Source organism: Drosophila busckii, chromosome 2L (assembly GCF_011750605.1).
Source record: "Drosophila busckii strain San Diego stock center, stock number 13000-0081.31 chromosome 2L, ASM1175060v1, whole genome shotgun sequence".
NCBI classification, from domain to species: Eukaryota; Metazoa; Arthropoda; class Insecta; order Diptera; family Drosophilidae; genus Drosophila; species Drosophila busckii.
Genome location: NC_046604.1, coordinates 2,306,137 through 2,327,136, shown reverse-complemented (window position 1 = coordinate 2,327,136; position 21,000 = coordinate 2,306,137). Strand labels below are relative to the sequence as shown.

Here is a 21,000-nt window from a genome sequence, read left to right as displayed (position 1 = left end):
AAGTTGCAGCGCCAACGCCTGTGCTAATGGCCACCAAGGCAAGCAAGAAACAAACACCACCCACGCCCACAGCCTCCCCCATAACAACAGCAACAGCAGCAGCAGCCATAACAACAGCAGCAGCAACCACAACTACAACAACAGCAGCAACAATCAGCACAACGAATTGCGATTTACAAATCAAGAAAGAATTAGCCTAAGTCCTAAGCTCCCGCTCCCCCTACCCCTCCGCCCCCGCCCAAGCCGCCAGCCCACCTATGCACAATGCCCCGCTCTTGCTTAGAAAACTCTACGCTCAATGCTTAGCGCACATTAATACACTGAACAAAATCTGTTAGTGTATTTCTGTCTTTTGTAATATATATTCAATATTTATATATAAACTACTACAAGTTCAACTCTTTCTATTACTCTTACTTTCTTCTTAGCTTGTTTTGATCTCACGTATGAATACAAAATTTGTTAGGCTTCCAATAACAAAAAAAAAAACAAAAAACAAAAAAGAAAAGAAAACATTTCGCTAAAAAATTGATTATATCATTTTTGTAATTATTATGCAGAAATTATAAACATTGAAACCAAAGCTTTAAAAAAGTAAATAACGTAAACGATTTTTTTTAATTTAAATCTGCAAACAAATTTATGCGTGTGTTTAGTTTTTAGTTTACGCTTAAGTTTTTATTATGTTTAATTAGTTTTTAAACTAAACGACAGCCACAAAAACTTGTAAGACATTTATAAAGTGAAAAATAACTCCAAAGCGAGGCTTGCAACAAAAAATTTCGAGTAAATAATTTATTACAAACAATTCGCACAGCGTTAAATTCAAAGCAGGCAACAATCATTTTTAATTTAATTTTATGTTTAAGCTGAGCCAGCCAATAAGCAAATAAACACAAACAAAATATATAGCATATGTTTGCAAATTTTTATTGCAAATTATGTGTAAAATATGAACCCACCATTTATAACAAATATACATAAACAAATATTTTAAACAAATACTGACAAAGTTGCCGCGTTAAATAAATCATACAAATAAATAAACTTACAACAAATTTGCAAAACTACAAACTAATACTTATATACACATATGTATATAAACAAAAAAAAACACACAGTGCTATAAAACTTAAATTAAATGTTTGCTTTTTGTAGCGCTGTAGTCTTCACTTGTAGTCTCTTCTGTTTTTAAAACTGTAAGCTTTGCTTTGTAGGCATTTAGTTAATATATATATATATTATAAATTAAACATAAATGTAATATGTAAGTAACACAAATTGCTAAATTAGCTTCTAAGCCAAGTTCTTTGTCTTTGTACCATAAAAATATGAATGGCATATACGTATATACTCGACCTAAGTTTAAACCTTTACTTGTAAATATTTCAGTTAATTTCTTGCGACAATTGTACTCGTATTTATACACTTAATATTAATATATATATATATGCTATATAATGTACTTTGATTTCGTTGCCAATACATTTTGTGAAATAATTTATGCAGCAAGCAAAAAACATAAAACAAATCCCCAAGCCAAGAGCCAAGCGCAGCGAGAGATTTCAAAAATCTATAAACTTTTGTTAAACATATTTCATAAACAACAACAAACAAACACAAATTTATTAATTTATATACATATATGCCTCTGTGTGTGTTTTGTACTTTCTAAAAGAAACATTTTTGCTAAAGTTTTTGTTTCCAAAAAAAAAAATTGAATTTCAAACCAAAATTTTCGTAGCTCTTAAGCCCAACGCCAGCAGTAATTGTGTAAAATTGTATAAACATTAATTAAAATTACATTTAAAGTAAACATACAACAATTGTTATGCAAAACGAAAAAAGAAAACAAAAGTTATATATATGCAAAAAGAAAACAAAAAAGAATTCATTACACAACGTGAAACAAAAAAGTTGAAAAAAATAAAATAAAAAGAATACAATATATAAATTATTGTACATTAATTTTTGTTGGTGTATTTTGTGTTTCATTTTAAACGAATTCTAACAGAATCCCCCCAGAACCAGCAACAATTAAAATGTTGAACTTAATATATATAAATATAGAAAGAAAAAAAAACATTAAGAAGGTTAATCAAAACGGTTTTCAGCAATTTTCATATTTATGGCCAAATTTATAAAAAAAAAAAAAAAACAATGAAAAACATTTGCAGACTTTTCTATCATTTTTTGCTAATAACCCAAAGAAATATAAACAATAACAATCATTTTAAATTAAACAACAAATAAATATATATATTGACAAATTTTACAATAAATTTAAATTTAAAGCAGAGAGTTACAATTTATTAAGTGTGCAAAAGGCTAAGCAAATAAAAAACACAAAACAAAACAAAACGAAACATTAAAGGCATTAGTTGTTAACAAATAAGCATGCATATACATACATAAATATTTATAAATAACTAAATACAAAATACAGCAAACAAGTAAAGAGAGAAAAAAATACAACAAAAAATGAAATCCGCGTCTTGTCAAATATTATTTATTTATTGTGACATTCAGAATGCAAATAAAATGTACAAATTGTGGAGCAAATTGCGTAGAATAAATATTATAGTAAATGCAAAAGCGAAATGCGCCACAAATAAAATAAAATACGAATAAATTAAATTAAAGTTTAATCAAATTAAACAGTTAATGCATACAAAACAAACAAAACATTTGACTTCAACGTTTCATATTTAAGTAGTGCAGAAACAAAAAACAAAACAACAACTTATTGCATATTGTAAAGTTAAAAAAGGAAACAAATTACAACAAATAACAAAACGATAAATATTATGCATAATAAATATTTAAAAACAAATTCAAAATAGCATTGTGTCTGACAAATTTTCAAATACTGCGCGTTGCCCAATTATTTCATTTATAAACAAAGATTGTACTAAATTATTAAGTGTCTGGTGCTAAAGGTGACGCAAATTCGAAGAATTTATAACACACAAACACAGGAACTGCAGTAAGTTGTGCTTATCAATGAATTATTATTATACTTATATAGTATAGTATTTGTTTTACGTCTCGAAATCAGCCTCAGTCTCGTCTCGCACGATTAGTTCAATTTTGTTGCTCAACGTGTTTAGTAATAATGAAGAAATCTTTAATAATCTGCGGCATCCTGCTGATTGGACTCGCTGGAGTCGCTCGGGGTGACAGTGATAGTGATAGCAGTGAGAGTGGCAGTGGTGAAAAGCGTCACAATAAGAAACACAAAAATAAATATAATAATCCAGCGTATCAGAATATATACCCACCAGCCGGATATCCGTACCCGTATCCGTATAATCCTTATGGCCCGCCACCTCAGCAGTATCCCAATGCCAATCCGTATCCTTATGGCCCGCCACCTCAACAGTATCCCAACGCCAATCCGAATCCTTATGGCCCGCCACCTCAACAGTATCCCAATGCCAATCCGTATCCTTATCCTCCGCCCTATGGTCCATACCCTCCATACCAGCTGCCAATGAATCCACCACCTTATAACCAGCCACCTTATATAGTTGCATCCACTCCTGGTCCTGCTCCTCAACTGTACGGCCCCAATGGCTCCAATGATTCTTCCGATCAACACTATGGGCCAGCTTCAAGTGTTATCAACCATTCGCTGAAAGTGAACAAGGAGTATAAAGAGAATGGCCACCATACTAGTTAAAATATTACTCTGTTTACGCAACAAATCTAAATAAAACACTGTTTTTATGTAAATAATAATTAGTTAGCAGTAGCTCAGCAATTTGCAGCATAAAAACAAAAGCACACTTTTAGGATGTCGGAATAGACTTGGGCGGCAAATTTGAATCTAAAACAAAAGCAGCCGTACTGCTGTAAAAAAGTTAGTGTGGCAGCACATATTTTAAATTTAAAAATGTAGCGCGCAAAGAGAATTTCACATTTGTGGCGAATTCAAGCTCTGCTAAAGCACAGCACTGTAAAGTTAAAGAGAGGGGCGCGCTGTAATGTTACATTTAACATTGCGCACTTAACATTATTTTTAGCAGCACTGCGCCATCTGTTGCAAACTGTTAAAGAGCCATTGCCCAGCAGTTTTGCAGCCACAACTCCAAGCTTTTGCGTATTGTGGATGATACTCGCAGCTTGTTGTATTTTGTATTTTGCCGCCCTGAGGATTATACTCGCTTAGTTCTTTTTTGGTTTCCAGCAAGGTAACCCTAAAATTATGCGCCACTGTCATCCGCGCACGAAAAACATCGATGTGTTTGCAGCTCTGCCTGTCTTAAAAATTTCAAGGTGAAAAGTTTGTAATTGAAAATAGCAACAAATACCGCAAGCGCAATCGTAATAAGTAAATAGCAGGCATAGCGCTAAGCACATTAAATAAAACTAATTCGCACACAAAACAAACCAGAGCAGTGAACGCCGATAAAAAATGTGTAAAGTGAGTGCAAGAGTGTGTGTGCTGTCTGTTCGTGTGCGTGTCTGTATTTGTGGTTCAGTGTGAGCCTCAGCGTATATATATATATTAGTGTATGTGTGTGTGTTTCTCGTACAAATTGAATAAGAAACGGGCCAAAAAGGCAACAATGCAACAATTCCAACAAAATTGTGATATAAATTATGTAGAGCTGTTGAGAAATGTAATTGATTAAGTAAAAATGTATGAGCGTCTTGTTGCCTGAATGCCGACGACAGTGTTTCCATGCATAGCACACACATATGCACGTAGTACATACATGCATAATTTCTGCTATGTGTGCGTGAAAAAAAAAAACTTTAGTATTTTGGAAAAGCATTTGACGACGTTGCCGCTGCTGCTGAGCAAATTGTTAAAAACATTTTTATATATTTTTGTTGCCCATGTTAAAAGTGGCTTGGCCTTTTCTTTCTTTGCTTTTTCATTTTTGCAAAAAAAAATTTTTTTTGCAAATCTGCCATGCACGAGCTTCGTTTACTTAACGCTCTCTCGCACGCGCTGGCTCTCACGCGCGCTCTGTCTCTCTCTCACTTTTTTGCTCTGGCCTGCTCACGTCAAATTTTGTGCCTTTTGTCTCGCAAGTCTTTATTTTTTTATTAGTGCCAAACGAAAAACTTAACATAATTCTTTTGGTTTGTGTTATAATTTTAATTGAAATTAAATTAGATAGTGTGCTGTGAGTATGTGCTTATAAATTACTATAATTTAGTAGTTGTTAATTGGAAAAAGTGAAGCGTCGTCACAGTTGTCTGCACAGTGGCAACAAATCGATGAGAAATGCGACAAGCAAACAGCAACAAGAACAACAACAAAAGCTATAGAAACTATTTAAATGAATGTAAAGTTTAAACAGAATCAATAACAAATATGACGAAAGTGTTTCTAAAAAATAATCATAACAAAAACAACAACAAAAGCAAAAGCAAAAAGAATAAATGTGAATTGTGTGCAGTTCAGGGCAACGTAAACGTCAACTTACGCCCATTCTTGCAGCAACAGAATTTAATGCGTTGTAGTTGTTGTTGTTATTACAATTTTCGTTTACTTTCGCTTCGTTTTCGCTGCGTTGCTCTTGTTGTTGTTATAGCTAGCAAATATTGTACTTTGTACCTTTTTCCTGTTGTTTCATTCTTACACACACTTATGTATGTATGAGTGTGTGTATAGATTTTTTTCCATTCTGATTGCAAAAGAAATAATAAATCGAAAGCAGCTGTCAAAGCAATTGGTCATTTTGTTTAAAACTAAATCAGCTGTTCTTCTCCTGTTCTTGTTGTTGTTGTTGTTGCTGTGCCAACATTTGTTTACACTGTGCGACTTCAAATGCAATTATTAAACAATTTAGTTTAGCGCAAGTGCAATATGTAAACAAATTGAATTCCTATGAAAGGAAATTCAATGAGGCTTGGCCCAAGACGATGATGACTAAGCTTGCAACTTACATACATATATCGGGCGGCATATACATATGAGTATGTATATTTTTCTAGCTTGTGTGTGGATCGCAACTTGCACTTGCTTAACCTTGAACCAGAAGAGCTTTGCTGCTGCTGCTGCTTGTGGTCTTCTTCTGCTTGTTGTTGTTGTTGTCGCAGACAGCAGACGGACACAAAGATCTAAAGGACAGACAGCATTAAAAAAGGCATATTTTCCAGTTGCAAACTTGTCTTTCTTGCAAGCGTCTCGTATTTCAAAACAAAACTCGTTCAAAGACAACTTTTGTATACCCTTTGAGGTAGATTTTTATTTCTGTTATTTCTTATATTTGCATGATATTTATTTATGCATGATATAACTTTTAAAAAATGTTTCAAATACTTTATTGCATTACACTTTGACCTTTTCCCTTTTTGGCTTTATCTTCTTTTGCTATCATCAATATTGATTACCGGCAGCTGTCTTCATCTTCGGCAAACGAGAGAGGGAGAGATAGTGAGAGAGCGAGAGTTTGCAGCTGAGCAAAAGAAAAAAAAAACCGACAAATGAATGACAATTGATATGCTGCGCTCTCAGTGATTTGCATTTTCTCTCGCTCTTGCTCGCTCTCTTGCTGTCTCCTTTGATTTTGCCAATTTGCACTTTGTGTTTGGTCTCGACCCCACTGTGCGCCCACCCCTTTGCACCGCCCACTTGTAGGCGCCCACGTTGCGGCTCCCTATGTATGCGTTTTAGGCAGCACGCCAACAGGCTGCATGCGCTCTCTCTCACACACACACACACACACACATTCAACGCTCTCGCTCAGTATCTTGCTCTCTGCACTTTTACTGAAAATTGTTGCAATTTGTTAACAGCGCAACGCGCGCTCTCTCTCTTTCTCTCTCTCCTTCTCGCTTGGCGCTCTCTCTGCCGCAGTCTTTGTTTTTGTTGTTTTGCTGTTGACATGCTGTTGTTGTTGTTTGTTGTTGTTGTTTATGTAGTTGTTCTTTATTATATTTTGTGCTTCATCGATTTTATGCTTCTGTCGCTGCAATTAGTTGCTTCGTCTCTCTCTTGCGCTTTTGCTCTTGCTCTGGCTGTGTATTGCACTTTTTGTTGTTGCTGCTGCTTATTGTTTGTTGCCCCCTGTTGAGGCAGGCGTCGCAATTGCAAATTGCAACTAACTGCTGCCAGTTGAGCTTGAGAGTGTGAGTGCATAAGTCTATATACATGCATACAAAAGATGAATACATAAGTCGTCTGTCTGCTGCTCTGTTATCTCAAATTATCAGACACATACCCTTTGGCTTGAGAAGCTTACAGAATTAATTACTATGGCAATTATTTATGCTATAAGCAGTCAATGGTATAAGCTCTTAAGTTGAAATATCCTGACTAAATCATTGCTTTTCAATTTCCAATTGTTTATTGCTTCAACAAATTAGTTCTGCAATTAATTCTGCGTTTTGGCAAATGATCGTATCAGTTTTTTTTTTTCTGTTTAACCTCCATTTGAAGTTGAACACAAAAGGTTCAAACACCTGCGGCATGAACAAGGCCAATGGACGCTTGATAGCAAAAAATTTGTTGACCTATAACTGAGCGTATTTGTTATTGTTTTTTAACTCATATTATTTTGCATAGTTCTGCAGCTCTTGCCACAAGGTCTTGACTTTGTCAAACAAGCAAGAGTTCAAAACTTTAAGCACACGCGCCCGCACACACACACACAAAGACACACACACACACTTAACTACACGCAATTTATGAATGATCGCCCAAAGCTTACGGCTATTAACAAATACAAATACATAAACATTTGCGAGAATTTTGCAAAGCACTTTTATTTTATTTGTGCCAAAATTTTTTCGAGACTTAACTGATGACTTTTATATAATAAATCTCTATCAGCAGTCATAGAATGACATTAGTGTATTAGCTACTTCGCCTTGCTTTCAAATTGCAAATTCGTCTCTTTATTTTTTTGTTGATTTCACAAGTCGCCAATTGTGCGTTTCCGTAAACGAATTCAATATAATAAATGCACAAACAAAATTTAAAAATAGCATTTGCCAAACGAAAAAAGTAAATATAAAAATACTGCAAATAAATTGTAAATGAAAGAGACGGCGTTTGGTAAATAATTTGGCATGCTGCTCTAATATGCCACTTAACTAATTCAACAGTCTACGCGAACCCGAAAAAAAAGATCATTGAAATCCATAATAATAAAAAGCAAAGACAAAGAAAATCTCAAAAATCATGATTATCAAACAGATCATAAGCTGCCAACAAAAAATAAACTACGCAGTTATGAAATCTACTAAGCTGCTATGTAGACAACAGATATTGAGACTTGAAAAAAATAAATGGACAGATTAAGACCGTTTAGTATATAGCATATGAGCATAAATGAACTGTGACGTAGAAGGCTAAGAAAATATATTTTGCAAATGTTATGTTAAAAGAAGTACAGTGAACAGTAGCTAATTTAAACTAAAGATTTATTGTTACAGCTAAAATATAAAATGCATATCAAAGAGCGATCAGTTACAGAAGAAGAGAATTAACTTAATACTTTTGCTTAGTGTATTGGTTTTTAATTAATTAAGTTGCTCAATTATTAGATTCTCTGTTTGCTTTTGTAATGGGTGTCCAATGTAAACATTACGTATACGCAGCGTTGTGCATAATAATTATATAGTCTCGACTATCGTTGCACACATTTGCGTATTGCGTGCGGGTTTTAAAAGCAAATTAAGTAATTTGATTACTAAATAAAATAAACAGCACTATGCTATTGCTTATGTTATTTAATAACTAATCTAATATTTTATCTTTACTTGCAGGAATTAAATTACTGCAGCTTACTGCATTGCTAGTAAACTGGTAAAGAAGAAGCAGAAGTTATTGTTTTATAATAAAAATAATAATAGTTCCAAGCGATATAAAAACAAATGGAAATAACTTGTGTTAAAGTGCAAAATAAGTTTTTTAATTTCAAGCAACAATTAAATTACTAAATTCTTAGTTAAAACACTTAACATAAACAATAATCTATATATATATATGTAATATGCTAAATTAATTTATAAAATCATAATTTATAATTAACGGCTAGAACAGCTGTGCTGTGTAATAAGTGTAAAATTCAAGCGCTAGATGGCGCTGCTGGCGTGTTTTGAAATTATTAAATGCTTGATGCTTGCTAATGTTAAATTATTGTAGCAACAACAACAACAGTTGCTCAGCGAAACACAAATATAAATATAAATAAATAACAATTTAAGACAACAATAACAACAATTGTTGTTGTTGCGGGCGTGTTGCGCGGTCGTCGCGTCGGTTTCGCGTTTATGCTTGTCGCCGTTTTGTCGTCGTCGTCGTCGTCGTCGTCATCGCCGTGGTCGTCAGTTAGCTAGTTGCAACTGTAACGTAACAGTCGCTATGTATCGTCGTCGTCGCCTGGCAGCAGCTAGTTTCATCTTCGAAGTGGGCAAACAACAGCAACAACAACAAACTAAATTGTTTAACAACAACAGCAACTAAAGACAAATTGAAAGCCAAGCTTAGTTGCTTTACTTTGACAACAGTTTCATATAAAATAAACAGTTAACAGCCCATTTAATTTTAATTATTGTACTTAGCTTAATAATCCGCAAGTATTGTTCGCAATCCTGGATTATTTGCTAAAAACTTTGCGCACGCTGAAATCCAATTCGATTATGGCCGAGAATCAAAGTGCTGCCAACGAAGATTCTGGTCAGCAACAACAGCAACAACAACAACAACAGCAGCAGCAGCATCAACAACAACTGCCAGCAACAGCAGCAACTGTAAGCAGCAGCAGCACTCACGCTAGTGGCAGCAATTCGGCCGCTTCATCACCCGAAAACTCGCAAGAATCACGCAGCATTGTAGCAGCAGCAACAACAGCAGCATCAGCAGCAGCAACAACCGCAACCACAGGCCTGGCAGCAGCAGCAGCAACCATTGCAAGCACACGCCGGCAACAGCTACGCATTAGCAGCAGCGGCGGCAACAGCAACAACATGTTCGATCGTCATTTGAATGCCAAGTTCAAGCCCGGCAGTGGCGCCACAGTGCCTGGCAACACGCCCGTGCCCCGTCGCAATTCCATACAAACGCCCGCGCGCAGCGTTGTCAACAACAGCAGCAGCGGCGGCGGCAGCAACAACAAGAAGCCGCCATTGACTAAGGTCAACTCGCTGGGCGGCAGCAATGCGCATCACAATCATCATCATCAGCAGCAGCAGCAGCAGCAACATCATCATTTGCATCATAGCAACAACATACAGCGCACCACAAGCGAAAGTTTGCGCTTGCATGCGCTGAACAGCGGCGTGACTGCCGCTCTGACTGAGGCCATAACGTCGGTGGTGACGCGCAGCAACAGCAGCAATAGCAGCGTGCGGCAGCAGCACAACATTAGGCGCCCAAAACCACCAGCAGCAGCAACAGCAGCAGCAGCAACAATAGCAACACCAGCAACACTACTAGCAAGGCAAGCTCGCCGAATAATAATGGAGCAGCTGCCACAGCGCGTGGCATGTCGGAGCAGCCGCCAGCACATCAACATCAACATCAGCATCATCATCATCATCACCATCATCATCACCAGCACACTAGCCACAGTGTGGGGCATGCAGCAACAACTGGCACAGCAACAGCTGCTGCTGCTGCTGCTGCTGGTGCTGGTGCTGGTGGTGCAACAAGCACAGCAACTGCTGCTGCTGCCTCCACTGGTGGTGGCGGTGGCGGTGGCAATCGCAAACCAAAGACAACTTCCTCATTTCAAATCACCTCGGTTACAGTGGGGCACGCCAAGCTGCATAACGCTGGCGGCGACACTGGCGACGAGTCTGCCGACGATATTGATGAATCTCATACCGATGACAACAGTCGCATTACCGATCTAGAGAACGAGACGCCTTCCATGTCCGAGGACACGTACTCCAAAGAGGAAGTATACTATGCCAACAATGCATTGAGCACCACAGCGCCCGTCATCCCGACCAGCTCGCAATACGGACTGGTTGTGGTCGATCCCATAAATCCCGCCACGCTCGGCTTGGGCCAGACCATACAGAATGTGCAGGTGAATGTCTCGGACAACATAATCAATGTGGTGAGTGCAGCGGTCACGCCTGGTGGCAGCAAAAAGAAGCAGGAGGAGCTGAAGGAGACGCAACATCGCAGCGAGCGCTTCAAGGTGGTCAAGATTGAATCGACGGAGCCGTTCAAGCGCGGCCGCTGGATGTGCATGGATTACTTGGATCACTCCAGTGTGGGTGCGGCCAATAATAACGAAAAGACTGGCAATGCTGAGACAGCTGGAGGCGCCACCAACCAAGAAGGTGAAGCTGCGCCCAAGACTACGCAGAGCATGATACTGCCGCCCAGCATGTTGCATGAGCCGCAGCAGCTGGAGCTGGTTGCTGCCTCCACAGATGCCAATTGGAACTTTACGGAGCAGCAGCAGCAGCAGCAACAACAGGCGCAGCAGCAGCTACAAGCAACAGTTGCCGATGTGCAGCCCAGCGGCGTAATGACAGCGCCAGCAACTGTTGTGCATGGCATGCAACAATTTGTGGCAGCAGCACATAGCGAGCAGCAGCAGCAGCTCTATGACAGCGTCAATGCCAATGCTGCTGCGGCTGCTGCTGCTGTCACGCCCAACACCAACACCGATGGCAATACGCCACATGGCCAGACATTGCCAATGGATTATGCCACAGCAGCAGCGCAGCAGCTGCAACAGTCGCTGCAGCAGCTGAAGCAGCAAGAGCAAGCTGTTGCTGCCTCGCTGGATGTGGCAGGCAATGCTGCAACAGCAACATTTATGCCCGCAGCACAGTTTCAAAACGGCGCCGACAACAACAGCAGCAACAACAACAATAACAACAACAATAATATAATACAAAACAATGCAACAGTGTACAGTTGCTGTTAGTGAACGCACGGCAGCAGCAGCAATGACACAGCTATGTGGAAGCAGCTAGCAACGCACTGTCGCCTGTTGCCTCAACGGCGGCCGCCAAATTCGCTGGCCAGTTGCTGCTGGGCATGCAACAGGAGCGCAGCAACGCACCAAATTGATGGCGTTGCCACACAGACTTCGAACACTTTCACTGCACAGGGGGGGGGGGGGGGGGGGGGGGGGGGGGGGGGGGGGGGGGGGGGGGGGGGGGGGGGGGGGGTGGGGGGGGGACAGTTGCTGGAGTGACCGCAGCAGCAGCCGCCGCAGCAGCTGCTAGTCAGCCACAAGGACAAACATTGCCGGTGCTAGCGCACATGCTAAGCTATGAGCCTGCTGCAGGTGTAGCAGCAGCCACTGTGGCAGCAGCAACAGCAGCAGGCGCGTTGCCTGCGCTGCAGCTACAAAGCGCACCAGCAACCATGGCTGATGTGCAGCAGCAGTTGCTGCTGGACGAACAACTGTCAACAATAAACGCGAGTGTTAGTGCCAATAATAGTAACATTAATTTAACAAATGCAAATATTGCAACAACTGCAGCAGCAGCAACAACAGCTGCAACAGCAGCAGCAACAACTGCTGAGGGAACGACAACAGCGCTTACTTTGAGCGACGAAACGACAGCAACAACAGCTGCTGCTACAACAGCAACATCTTCAACAACAACACAGCAGCAAATTCAACAGCTACAGCAGCAACCAAATGCAGATACGGAGACTGAAAGGTAAGTGCCGAACAATAATTTATTCAGTTCAGATTATTACAACTAATTTAACTATAGCAAGCAGTTCAGTTTGTTTTTATTTTAAACTGCTGATTGATTGATTATGAAATGACTAATTTGAGATTAATCAGCGCTGCTTAAAATATGCCGACATGAACAAGCACAAGCAAAAAAGAAATGTTGCTCATCAGCTGAGGCGCTCGCTCTGCGTCCTGCTCTATTGTTCTATAAATTTCTTGCAATGCTTATCAGCTTTTGAATATAAGTAGCACATCAATCGCAGTCCCAGTCACTGCACTTGTTTATGACTTGTTACAGCTCATTCTAGTCTTCAATAGTTGCGTCTAATCTTTACAATTCATTCATAAAAATTCCATTTCATTCACTGCATGTTTAACCAACCAAGCGCAGTGCAGTTTTTGTTTTTGGGCAGCTTCGCCGCTTATCGTTTGTGTATAATTATTTAAGCTTAGCAATCAATTGGGGTTAGAACCCAGGCCCCAAACTCGCGTCTATTTATAGCACAGCAAACGCCACACGCCCCACTGAGCATATTTACTGTAAATCAACATCTTGACTATTTTTGGTTGTTGTTGTTGCTAAACAAGTTACATGTTGGTGACGCTGATAACTAACGTCATATGTAGCATTAGCCACACTCGCTCTCTCTGTCTCGCTTGTTGCTGCGGTGCGCGGAGCGTTGCGGGGACTGCTAAAGTGCAAACACGCGCCGCTGATTTTTTTTTATCATTTATTTTTCTGTTGCCATTTCTCCACTACCAACACTAACAACATATAATGTGCCAAATTTTTGCGTTAACTCCCGTTGTTTGTTGTTGTTTTTCTTTCTTTCTTGTATTTCTGCCTTTTACTGTCGCGTTCGTTGACTTTGGTCAAGTTTTTGTGGCCCTGTAAATTTTTCTCAACAGCAAAAATATGCGACATGGCTTATTATAATAATTTATTTAATAAAAATTCATCAATGAAATTAGTTGTTGACTCGTTGCTGTGTGTGTGTGTGTGTGGGTGGTCTAGTCTGATTGGCGGGTGGCAGGGCTGGCCACACGGGCGTGACACAAAAGGTCGCTTTAATTAAGCGCACTTGTGTGCAAAGCACACAAAATTTAACTCAATTTATTTGAGATTACACTAAAGATATACAACAGTTGCTAAAAAGCAACAAATTGCAAAAATACTAAAGCGTAAGCATTGCCTATTCAAATTTATTTTCACTAGAAAAAAATGTATTTTATTTTATTAGTGTAAAAAAGTCACTAAATATGCATATAGCATATCAAATATAATTTTATAAATTACAGCAACTTTTCAATTTCAACTTTACATTTATCAAATTTTATTACTTGCTGCTCTTTTTTATTGTCGTCTGGGCTTTCGCAATTAGATAACGCGAGCATTAAAGATATTGTTGTCATTGCTGCTTAACAAATTAAATAATTTAAATGTCTTGTCATGGACTTGAAGTATTGTTTTATTGACGTCAGTTTGTGTCAGTTGGCCCGGATGACTAAGCGCTTTAAATTAGCATGACTCATATCAAATTGTTGTGTAGTCTAGTGTAGTTTCATTTTATTTTGATGGCTATGATAAAAGACTTGCATATGTATTAAGCACAATTATGAGATTTAAGTTTTACGTCAAGGCGCCAACACAGCGCAGCTACATGCTGAGCCCCACCAACATACGTATGGGGGCTATAAGTAGATTGAGGATTTGCGTGTGAGCTAATCCATGCCAATGTGCCCCCTTTTCAGCTTCAGCTTCAACTTCAACTTCAGTGTTGTGGTGGCAATGTGAACGTCAAATGCAGCTGCAAAATGCGCAAATTACAATGAATTCTGTGGCTTGTTATTTAAAAATAACTACAGTATGGTAAAGGCGCAGGCAGCAGCAACCAACGTGACGTATGAGTAATGCACCAATGTCTGTTTAGTGTCCGTCCTTGCGTCCGCTTGTCGTGCGACTTAGCAAAGACATATGATTACAACTTTTTTAAACCAGGCATGCTCGACTAAGGCATACACTTAATGAGAAAAAGTTACACAATTTCTTGCTAAAAAATAAATAATGAAAAATGTTACATAATATGCCATATAATGTACAAATATTTTTGGCATAATTAATAATTTCATTAGTTTCTGTTTTTTTTTTTATAAACAAAGCCACTTTATAGAATTTAATAGCTAAGCCTGCGCTACAATTTTCTTCAGTCACATGTAATTAGTTTTCACTGTAGTCTACGCTTAAGCCCTTTGCTGTTGGCTGAGAAGCTTGTAGCCTCATTTAGCTCGACAGCGCAGACAATTTGTCCAGTGCCGCTGTTTGCTGTCTGATTGATGCACTCGACGCTGTTGTGGCAAGGGCAATGTTGCAAGTGTTGGCCCAGGCACTTGCGTCATGTTATCTTTTGTGTAATAAAGTGTAGTGTGCTGATACTGAACTGGTTATCTATCTGGTCTGTGCGCCCTCCGACGCCTGCTTGACCACTCTGCGCTCTCTCAAAGAAAACGAAAGTCTTTCCTCAATGGCACTTGCGAAGCATTTGCTTTTTTTTTTTATATAAGTCGCAAGCAGAGCCAGATTGAGTTGGCGTTGGTTGGATTATTCAAGCGTACAATTGGATAACAAATGAGTAAATTGATAGCCATGTTATTGCAGTTTTATATGCATTATATATCTGTAGCGTAAACCGCTAAACGTCTGACTGATTTCTTGATAAATGTGGCAAATTAATGCAAGCAACTGTTTGCTTAAGCTGCTGATTCTCAGCAAAATTCTGTTGAAAAAACAGAAATAAATTTTAAAATGCCAGATGCTCCTTTGCTCTTAATGTAAAGTAAGGCAATTCAATTTTTAATTAAATCAGTGTAATTTATAACAGTGGAAATTTGTTGACATTTCTTTTGTTATTATGCATTTGTTTTAGCGGCATTAATAATTTTTAGCAACAATTTTTTACTCAATATTTGTGCTGTATAAAAAAATGTGTGTGGCTGTGGCAACTTTTTATTTATTTTGTTGATTATATGACAGACGCCAGCGTATGCGTAATCAAAACTCTTTTAATATAAAGTTGCAGTCGCGCGCTGGCTCCTAAAGTTATGAGAGACCTTTTCCGCATATTTTAATTTATTTTGCAGCAAAGAAAGAAAGCAAATATTTCACGCACACACACACACACACACATACACTTGCATATGAGTAATTATATTGAACGTTGGTCGTTGCATTGAGTGATATACGCATCTGTATATAAGCAAAAGCCACCAATGACAGATTTACAGCTATGGGAGCTCGCACGACTGCCAAGTCAACGAACCCACCGATCCCCACCAACAAGAAAAAAGAATAAGACACTTGTATGTGCGTGTGTTGTGTTGTGCGTGTGTGTGTATGAAATGCGTCACGAGCTTATGATAAGCAGCAATCGAATTGGCGAACAGAATTTCCTTGGCCATATCGCAAATAGGAAACTCGTGCGCGTGCTTGAGCCTCGAGGTGAGGCCGATGCCCAAAATCTAAATCATATGTCAACCTGGTGACAAAAGTGGGCGTGTGTCTCTGCTAAACGCATTTGGCATTGACCAACTTAGCAGCGTAATTGTTCTAGAAGTCCGAACATGAACTTCCTCCCAACGCACAAGCGCGCGAGCCATGGTCATTATTCATATTCATAAAACAGAAGAAAGAGTGTGAGGCCTTTCGTCGAATCCATTTAGGCGCCATAATTGTTGAAGCAACAGCAGCAACAAATGAAAATAAATAAAAACAAATTAATATTGAAATACAAAGCGCGCCCAATTCGCAATGTGACGTTGAAATCTATGTCAAAGTCATAAAGACACATCTAGTAGGAAAAGGGGGTGAGGCAAGGGGCAAGTTGTGTGGTGGTTACCTCTAGCGAAATTGTTGACACCTGTCCGGCATGCTCGAATTTCCAATGCCAGAGGCAAATAAAAAAGTTCTGCGGTTTCAGCGCCGCCGCCTTAATTTGATAAACACAAACACAAAGCTCTAAATGCGTGAAATTGTAGAATTATATTGCAAATAAATTCAAAGTCTAAGAAAAAAAAAAATCTGAGAGCTTGGAGCTCAAGTGATTTTCTTTGTAGTTGCTGCAAATATTGAAAATAAATAAATTCCATACAATGCGTGTCTGTCTTCAAGGTCGTAAACAATTCATTCGCCAAAAAAATGTGCCAAGATTTTTCTTTAAAATATACATAATGTGCCATTGGTTTTGACCCACTAAACAGAGCCACAGTAATTAATGTAGATAAGACGCATTAGCACAAAAATGAAATCCAAAGAAATCTTAGCACTTCCGTTTAAGATTTTTCTAGCTGCTTATCACTACTTGTTTATCTAAATTATCTAAATGCATATGCTGCTGTTAAATGGAAAAATAATTAAGAAATTAAATGGAAATATATATATTTTTAAACAAATTGAAGCAGCTGTGACAACAGCCCAGGCAGCAACAATTGTTGTGCTTGAATGTTAAACAAATTAACAACAATATAAGCTTTATAGGAAGAGACTGCCCAAAACATGTGGCAATTGATGCTAAATTGTGAAATGACACTGGCGTGCAAAAGTATTTTGATTAATATTTTATGTTGTAACTTTTTTAAACAAAAGTGTGTAAAAATTCACAAAATTATTTAAAATTAATTAATAGAAATATTTAGTTAGCTTCAAATAATTTAATAAAAATGTACTAAAATTTTTTATTACTTTTTAATAAACTTTGTGCTTTTGTAAATTATAAATGCACACACTGGTCAGCAAACTCTTGCTCACAACTGTACTTAAACGTTCGCTAATTGTATTTAAATTAGCTTAACTGATTTAAATACAATCAGCAGCTTAAACATGATAATTTAGCTGGAAGGCATAAACCAAGTTTTAGCACATTTTTTTAAATAATTAATCCGTGCTTTCTTTTTGTTGCTAAACGACAAAAAAAGTAAAATTTCATATCAAAATATTTTACTGCTGCAGTCAGTCAAGTGCTTATTATCACGTTATCGTGACGCCTTCACTCATAAACGTCACGAACCGTTACATCAGCATGTTTGAAAAGAATTAAACAAAGTGAAAAAAAATTATGCGTATGAAGGTTTTGTTTGCACAGTGGTACGCAATAATAACAATAGCTGCATTAAATTTCAACAGACGTCAGCGTCGACGTCGACGACGCTGCTTTAGGTTATTTATAAATATTTTGCATTTTGTTATGTAGACAGTTTACCCCTTACCCTAACCCCTTGAGTTGATTATATAAGAGCCAAGCTTAAAATGAACTGCGCCTTATGCGCACTTGCATACGTCTACTACTAATACTACTATATACTACTACTATTGCCGCCGCTGCTGCTATAAATAATAAATAAATAAGAGAAACATAAGTCGTAGTAGAATTAAATGCAGCTATAACTAGCAGTACATACGTAGTTACTGTTGCTGGAGTGAAGTGCGCAAACCCAAATCAGAAACGCAGTTCACCCTATGTACATATAGCTGATGATGCTTTCGGGGTTCAAATCATACCGTCTGCTGATTCCTGTGCCCGGGCATATATGTGGGCGTGGCAGGTGTATATGCGTCTGTCTGGTTGCCTGGGCAACTGTTGCAGGAGAGGCTGCTGCCGCTGCTGCTGATGCTGCAAAAACGGGACTCTCTCCCTGATATCGCAGCGGGCGACGGAGTTATCCTTTGTCCGAAGCTGGTGATTTATGTTGCAGTAGACATCAGACGATTGAGTGAAGCAGACGACATAAATTGGTTTTATTACAAATTGTGTGTGCATAAAATTTGCAAAGTTTTTAATTTTCAATGTGAATTTTAATCAAGTCCAATCCAAATTTGAAGACAAAAGCGCAACTGGCTGGCAGCGCATTGAAATGTTTGCAACAATACCGAAGAATATAAGTAAATATGTACTGTAAATTATTTTTTGCAATTTTTTATAAACATTCATTAACAAATTAAGTTAAACTCTCTGCTGCTTTTGCTTGCAAAGTGCAACAAATGGCAAATGTACAGTTACTCACTGTAAAAAATTAGTATTTCCTTTTGACTTATGTTTTTTCATACCCCCAACCCTAAGTGCCCTTAGGCTGTCTAACTTTTGCTATTTTGCAAGTCAATTATTTTCTTTGTATAGTGCAGGCAATTGCAACAAATAAAATAAAAAAAAGGCACACTAAATTATAAATATGTCTAATATAAATTTGATTTTTTTCTTATAAATTTTCCATATACAGTCTGTTTGCAATTTTTCTTATGAGAATTATTTAAAATTCTTAGCAGTTTGTGTTTGCAATTCATAAATGTAATCAGTTAATCATAAGTTATACAATAAAAAATGAAAACTTGATTTTTTTCAACCCCTTTGGCTTGGCTGTCTGGCTGTTCTATGATTTTAGATTAAATTAAATGTTTTAAGCATTTGCTTTGCAAAGCGCAACAGATTATAAATGAAAAGTTTATCATAAGTTTTTTTAGTGTGTATCTTTTTTTCTTATGATTTTTTTCAATACCACAGTCTGTCTGGGTTTTCTTCCAGGGTATACACATAAAAATGAAAATTACATGCGCTTGCGCTTGCATTTTGCTATTTCCCCTCTTGCTGCGCCGCTGTTATCTCTCCTGCCTTACCTTCAGTGCTTTGCTTGCCTTTGCACACTGCACTGGACACAGACAACAGCAGCAGCAGCAGCGCAGCAGCAGCAGAAAAAGCATAGCGAGATTACAGCACACGCCTTTGACGTCTGTAAAGCGTCTCTCGCCCACCAATACGTGTGCGAGTGCGAGTACAAACGCACGTCACGTCACGTATACATATGCAAGCAACTGTGTGTGTGTTAGAGAAAGAGCGAGAGTGCAATGTGAGGTGTTTGATCGTGGAGCCGGCGCATTACAACGTCGCATACAATTTAATGCTGCTCGTGCTGTTGCGTTCACGCTCTCTTTCGCACACATGAGCGCATATTCATGCTTTTCGGTTAAGGCGCGAGTGTGTGTCTGTGAGTATCTAAAAATAGCTACAAAATATTGATGTTGATTTTTATACGGACATTGCTCATTGCTATCAACCATCGACTATCAATGTGCGACTATTTGCCCATAGTAGTTGTTGTTGTTCTTCTTTATGTTGTTGCTTTTATTATAATGCGCATAGTGTTGTGACTCTCATTATTGTTGTTGTTGTTGTTAAAAATAAACTCTGCTGCGCGTGGCATTTTTTACGTACGTACCTACATACATATATATGTATCTGTATATGTACATAGAGCGCTCTGGCTCTCTCGCTCTTTGCGACCAGCATGAGCGTGTGTGTGTGAGAGCTTTTTTCTACTACTGCTGCGCTCATTAAAAGTCTATGAAATGAAATTAATAAAAAAAAATACAATTGTATGTATTTCATGCGCTTGCGTTTGCAACACTCTGGCGCTTGCTTTCCAAAAAAAAGTTAAATTTTTTATTTTTGCAACAAAAATTGGCAAATTTCACTGCAAAAATATTTTGTTGTTTAGCGTGTTTATATTTTGTTTTTACGCGCGCACATTTTTAGCATTTATGCCCCCCCCTTTTTGCTTTATTTGTTTTTCGCTGCAACTGCGTGCCTAAAAGTTTTGAGGGGGCGTTGCATGTCTGGACTGCTTATGAGCATTTTTTTTTTTTTTGCTGACGTTGGCAGCTGACTAAGATCTCTCTTTGCAACCAACAAGTTGTATAATAACTAAAATGGTTAAGCTTCATAAATAATCTTATATTACTACTAGTCTTATACTTTGCCAATTGTATAAGACCCACGTTCTTTTTAGCACATTCATTGAATTCCACACTGATTCATAATCTCATTTGGTTTTCCTTGTTGCCAGGGCATGCCATTTCCATTATGTGCTTCTAATCTTTATAGATACACACACGCACACATGCAAACAACCTGCCCCACTGAACTGAACTGAACTGAACTGTAGAAGCAAAAAAAAATGTTAAACAGGTGTTTCCATGTGGATGAAGGGAATACCTCAGATTACGTTGCTGCTGCTGCTCTCTTCAGATCTCAGCGCCACACTCTCGCTCTCACTCATCAATTTGACACCTTTTTGCTCACATGTCTGTCTTTAGCGCTTCGTTGTTGTTATTAATATTATTATTGTAAATTTTTGTGACAGGCGCGCGCAAAAAAAAAATTTGCTTGCTTTATTGATTTACGAGCAAGTGGCCGGCTGAGTGAAATGATTGATTGATGATTGGGCTTTGACTTGGCGGCTGTTTGAAAATTTGCAAGTCAAATGCGCGCCGCGCTCTTAGCCCGATAAAGAATACACAGATAGATAAAAATGCAAAAGAGCGCCGCACACAGAA

The 21,000-nt window shown here is 38.2% G+C and overlaps 3 protein-coding genes across 3 annotated transcripts in view; all 3 read left to right on the top strand.

The window, feature by feature from the left end:
* Positions 1–497, top strand: part of LOC108608145 (lateral signaling target protein 2 homolog) — a 92,567-nt gene extending 92,070 nt beyond the window's left edge. The window contains exon 6 of the mRNA XM_033293897.1: positions 4–497. Within this exon, the coding sequence (XP_033149788.1) occupies positions 4–200 (197 nt within the window). The 3' untranslated portion in view covers positions 201–497. The remainder of the gene's footprint in view (positions 1–3) is intronic.
* Positions 498–3,079: 2,582 nt separating this feature from the next.
* Positions 3,080–3,735, top strand: LOC108603654 (proline-rich proteoglycan 2-like). Its single transcript, XM_017992632.1, has one exon. It carries the CDS (start codon positions 3,116–3,118, stop codon positions 3,680–3,682), a length of 567 nt encoding a protein of 188 aa, XP_017848121.1. The 5' UTR covers positions 3,080–3,115; the 3' UTR covers positions 3,683–3,735.
* A 5,473-nt stretch (positions 3,736–9,208) lies between these two features.
* The window catches only part of LOC108607582 (protein bunched, class 2/F/G isoform), a 77,244-nt gene continuing 65,452 nt past the window's right edge, over positions 9,209–21,000 (top strand). The window contains 3 exon segments of the mRNA XM_033293888.1: positions 9,209–10,366; positions 10,369–11,804; positions 12,119–12,603. Coding sequence (XP_033149779.1) covers positions 9,607–10,366; positions 10,369–11,804; positions 12,119–12,603 — 2,681 coding nt within the window. The 5' untranslated portion in view covers positions 9,209–9,606.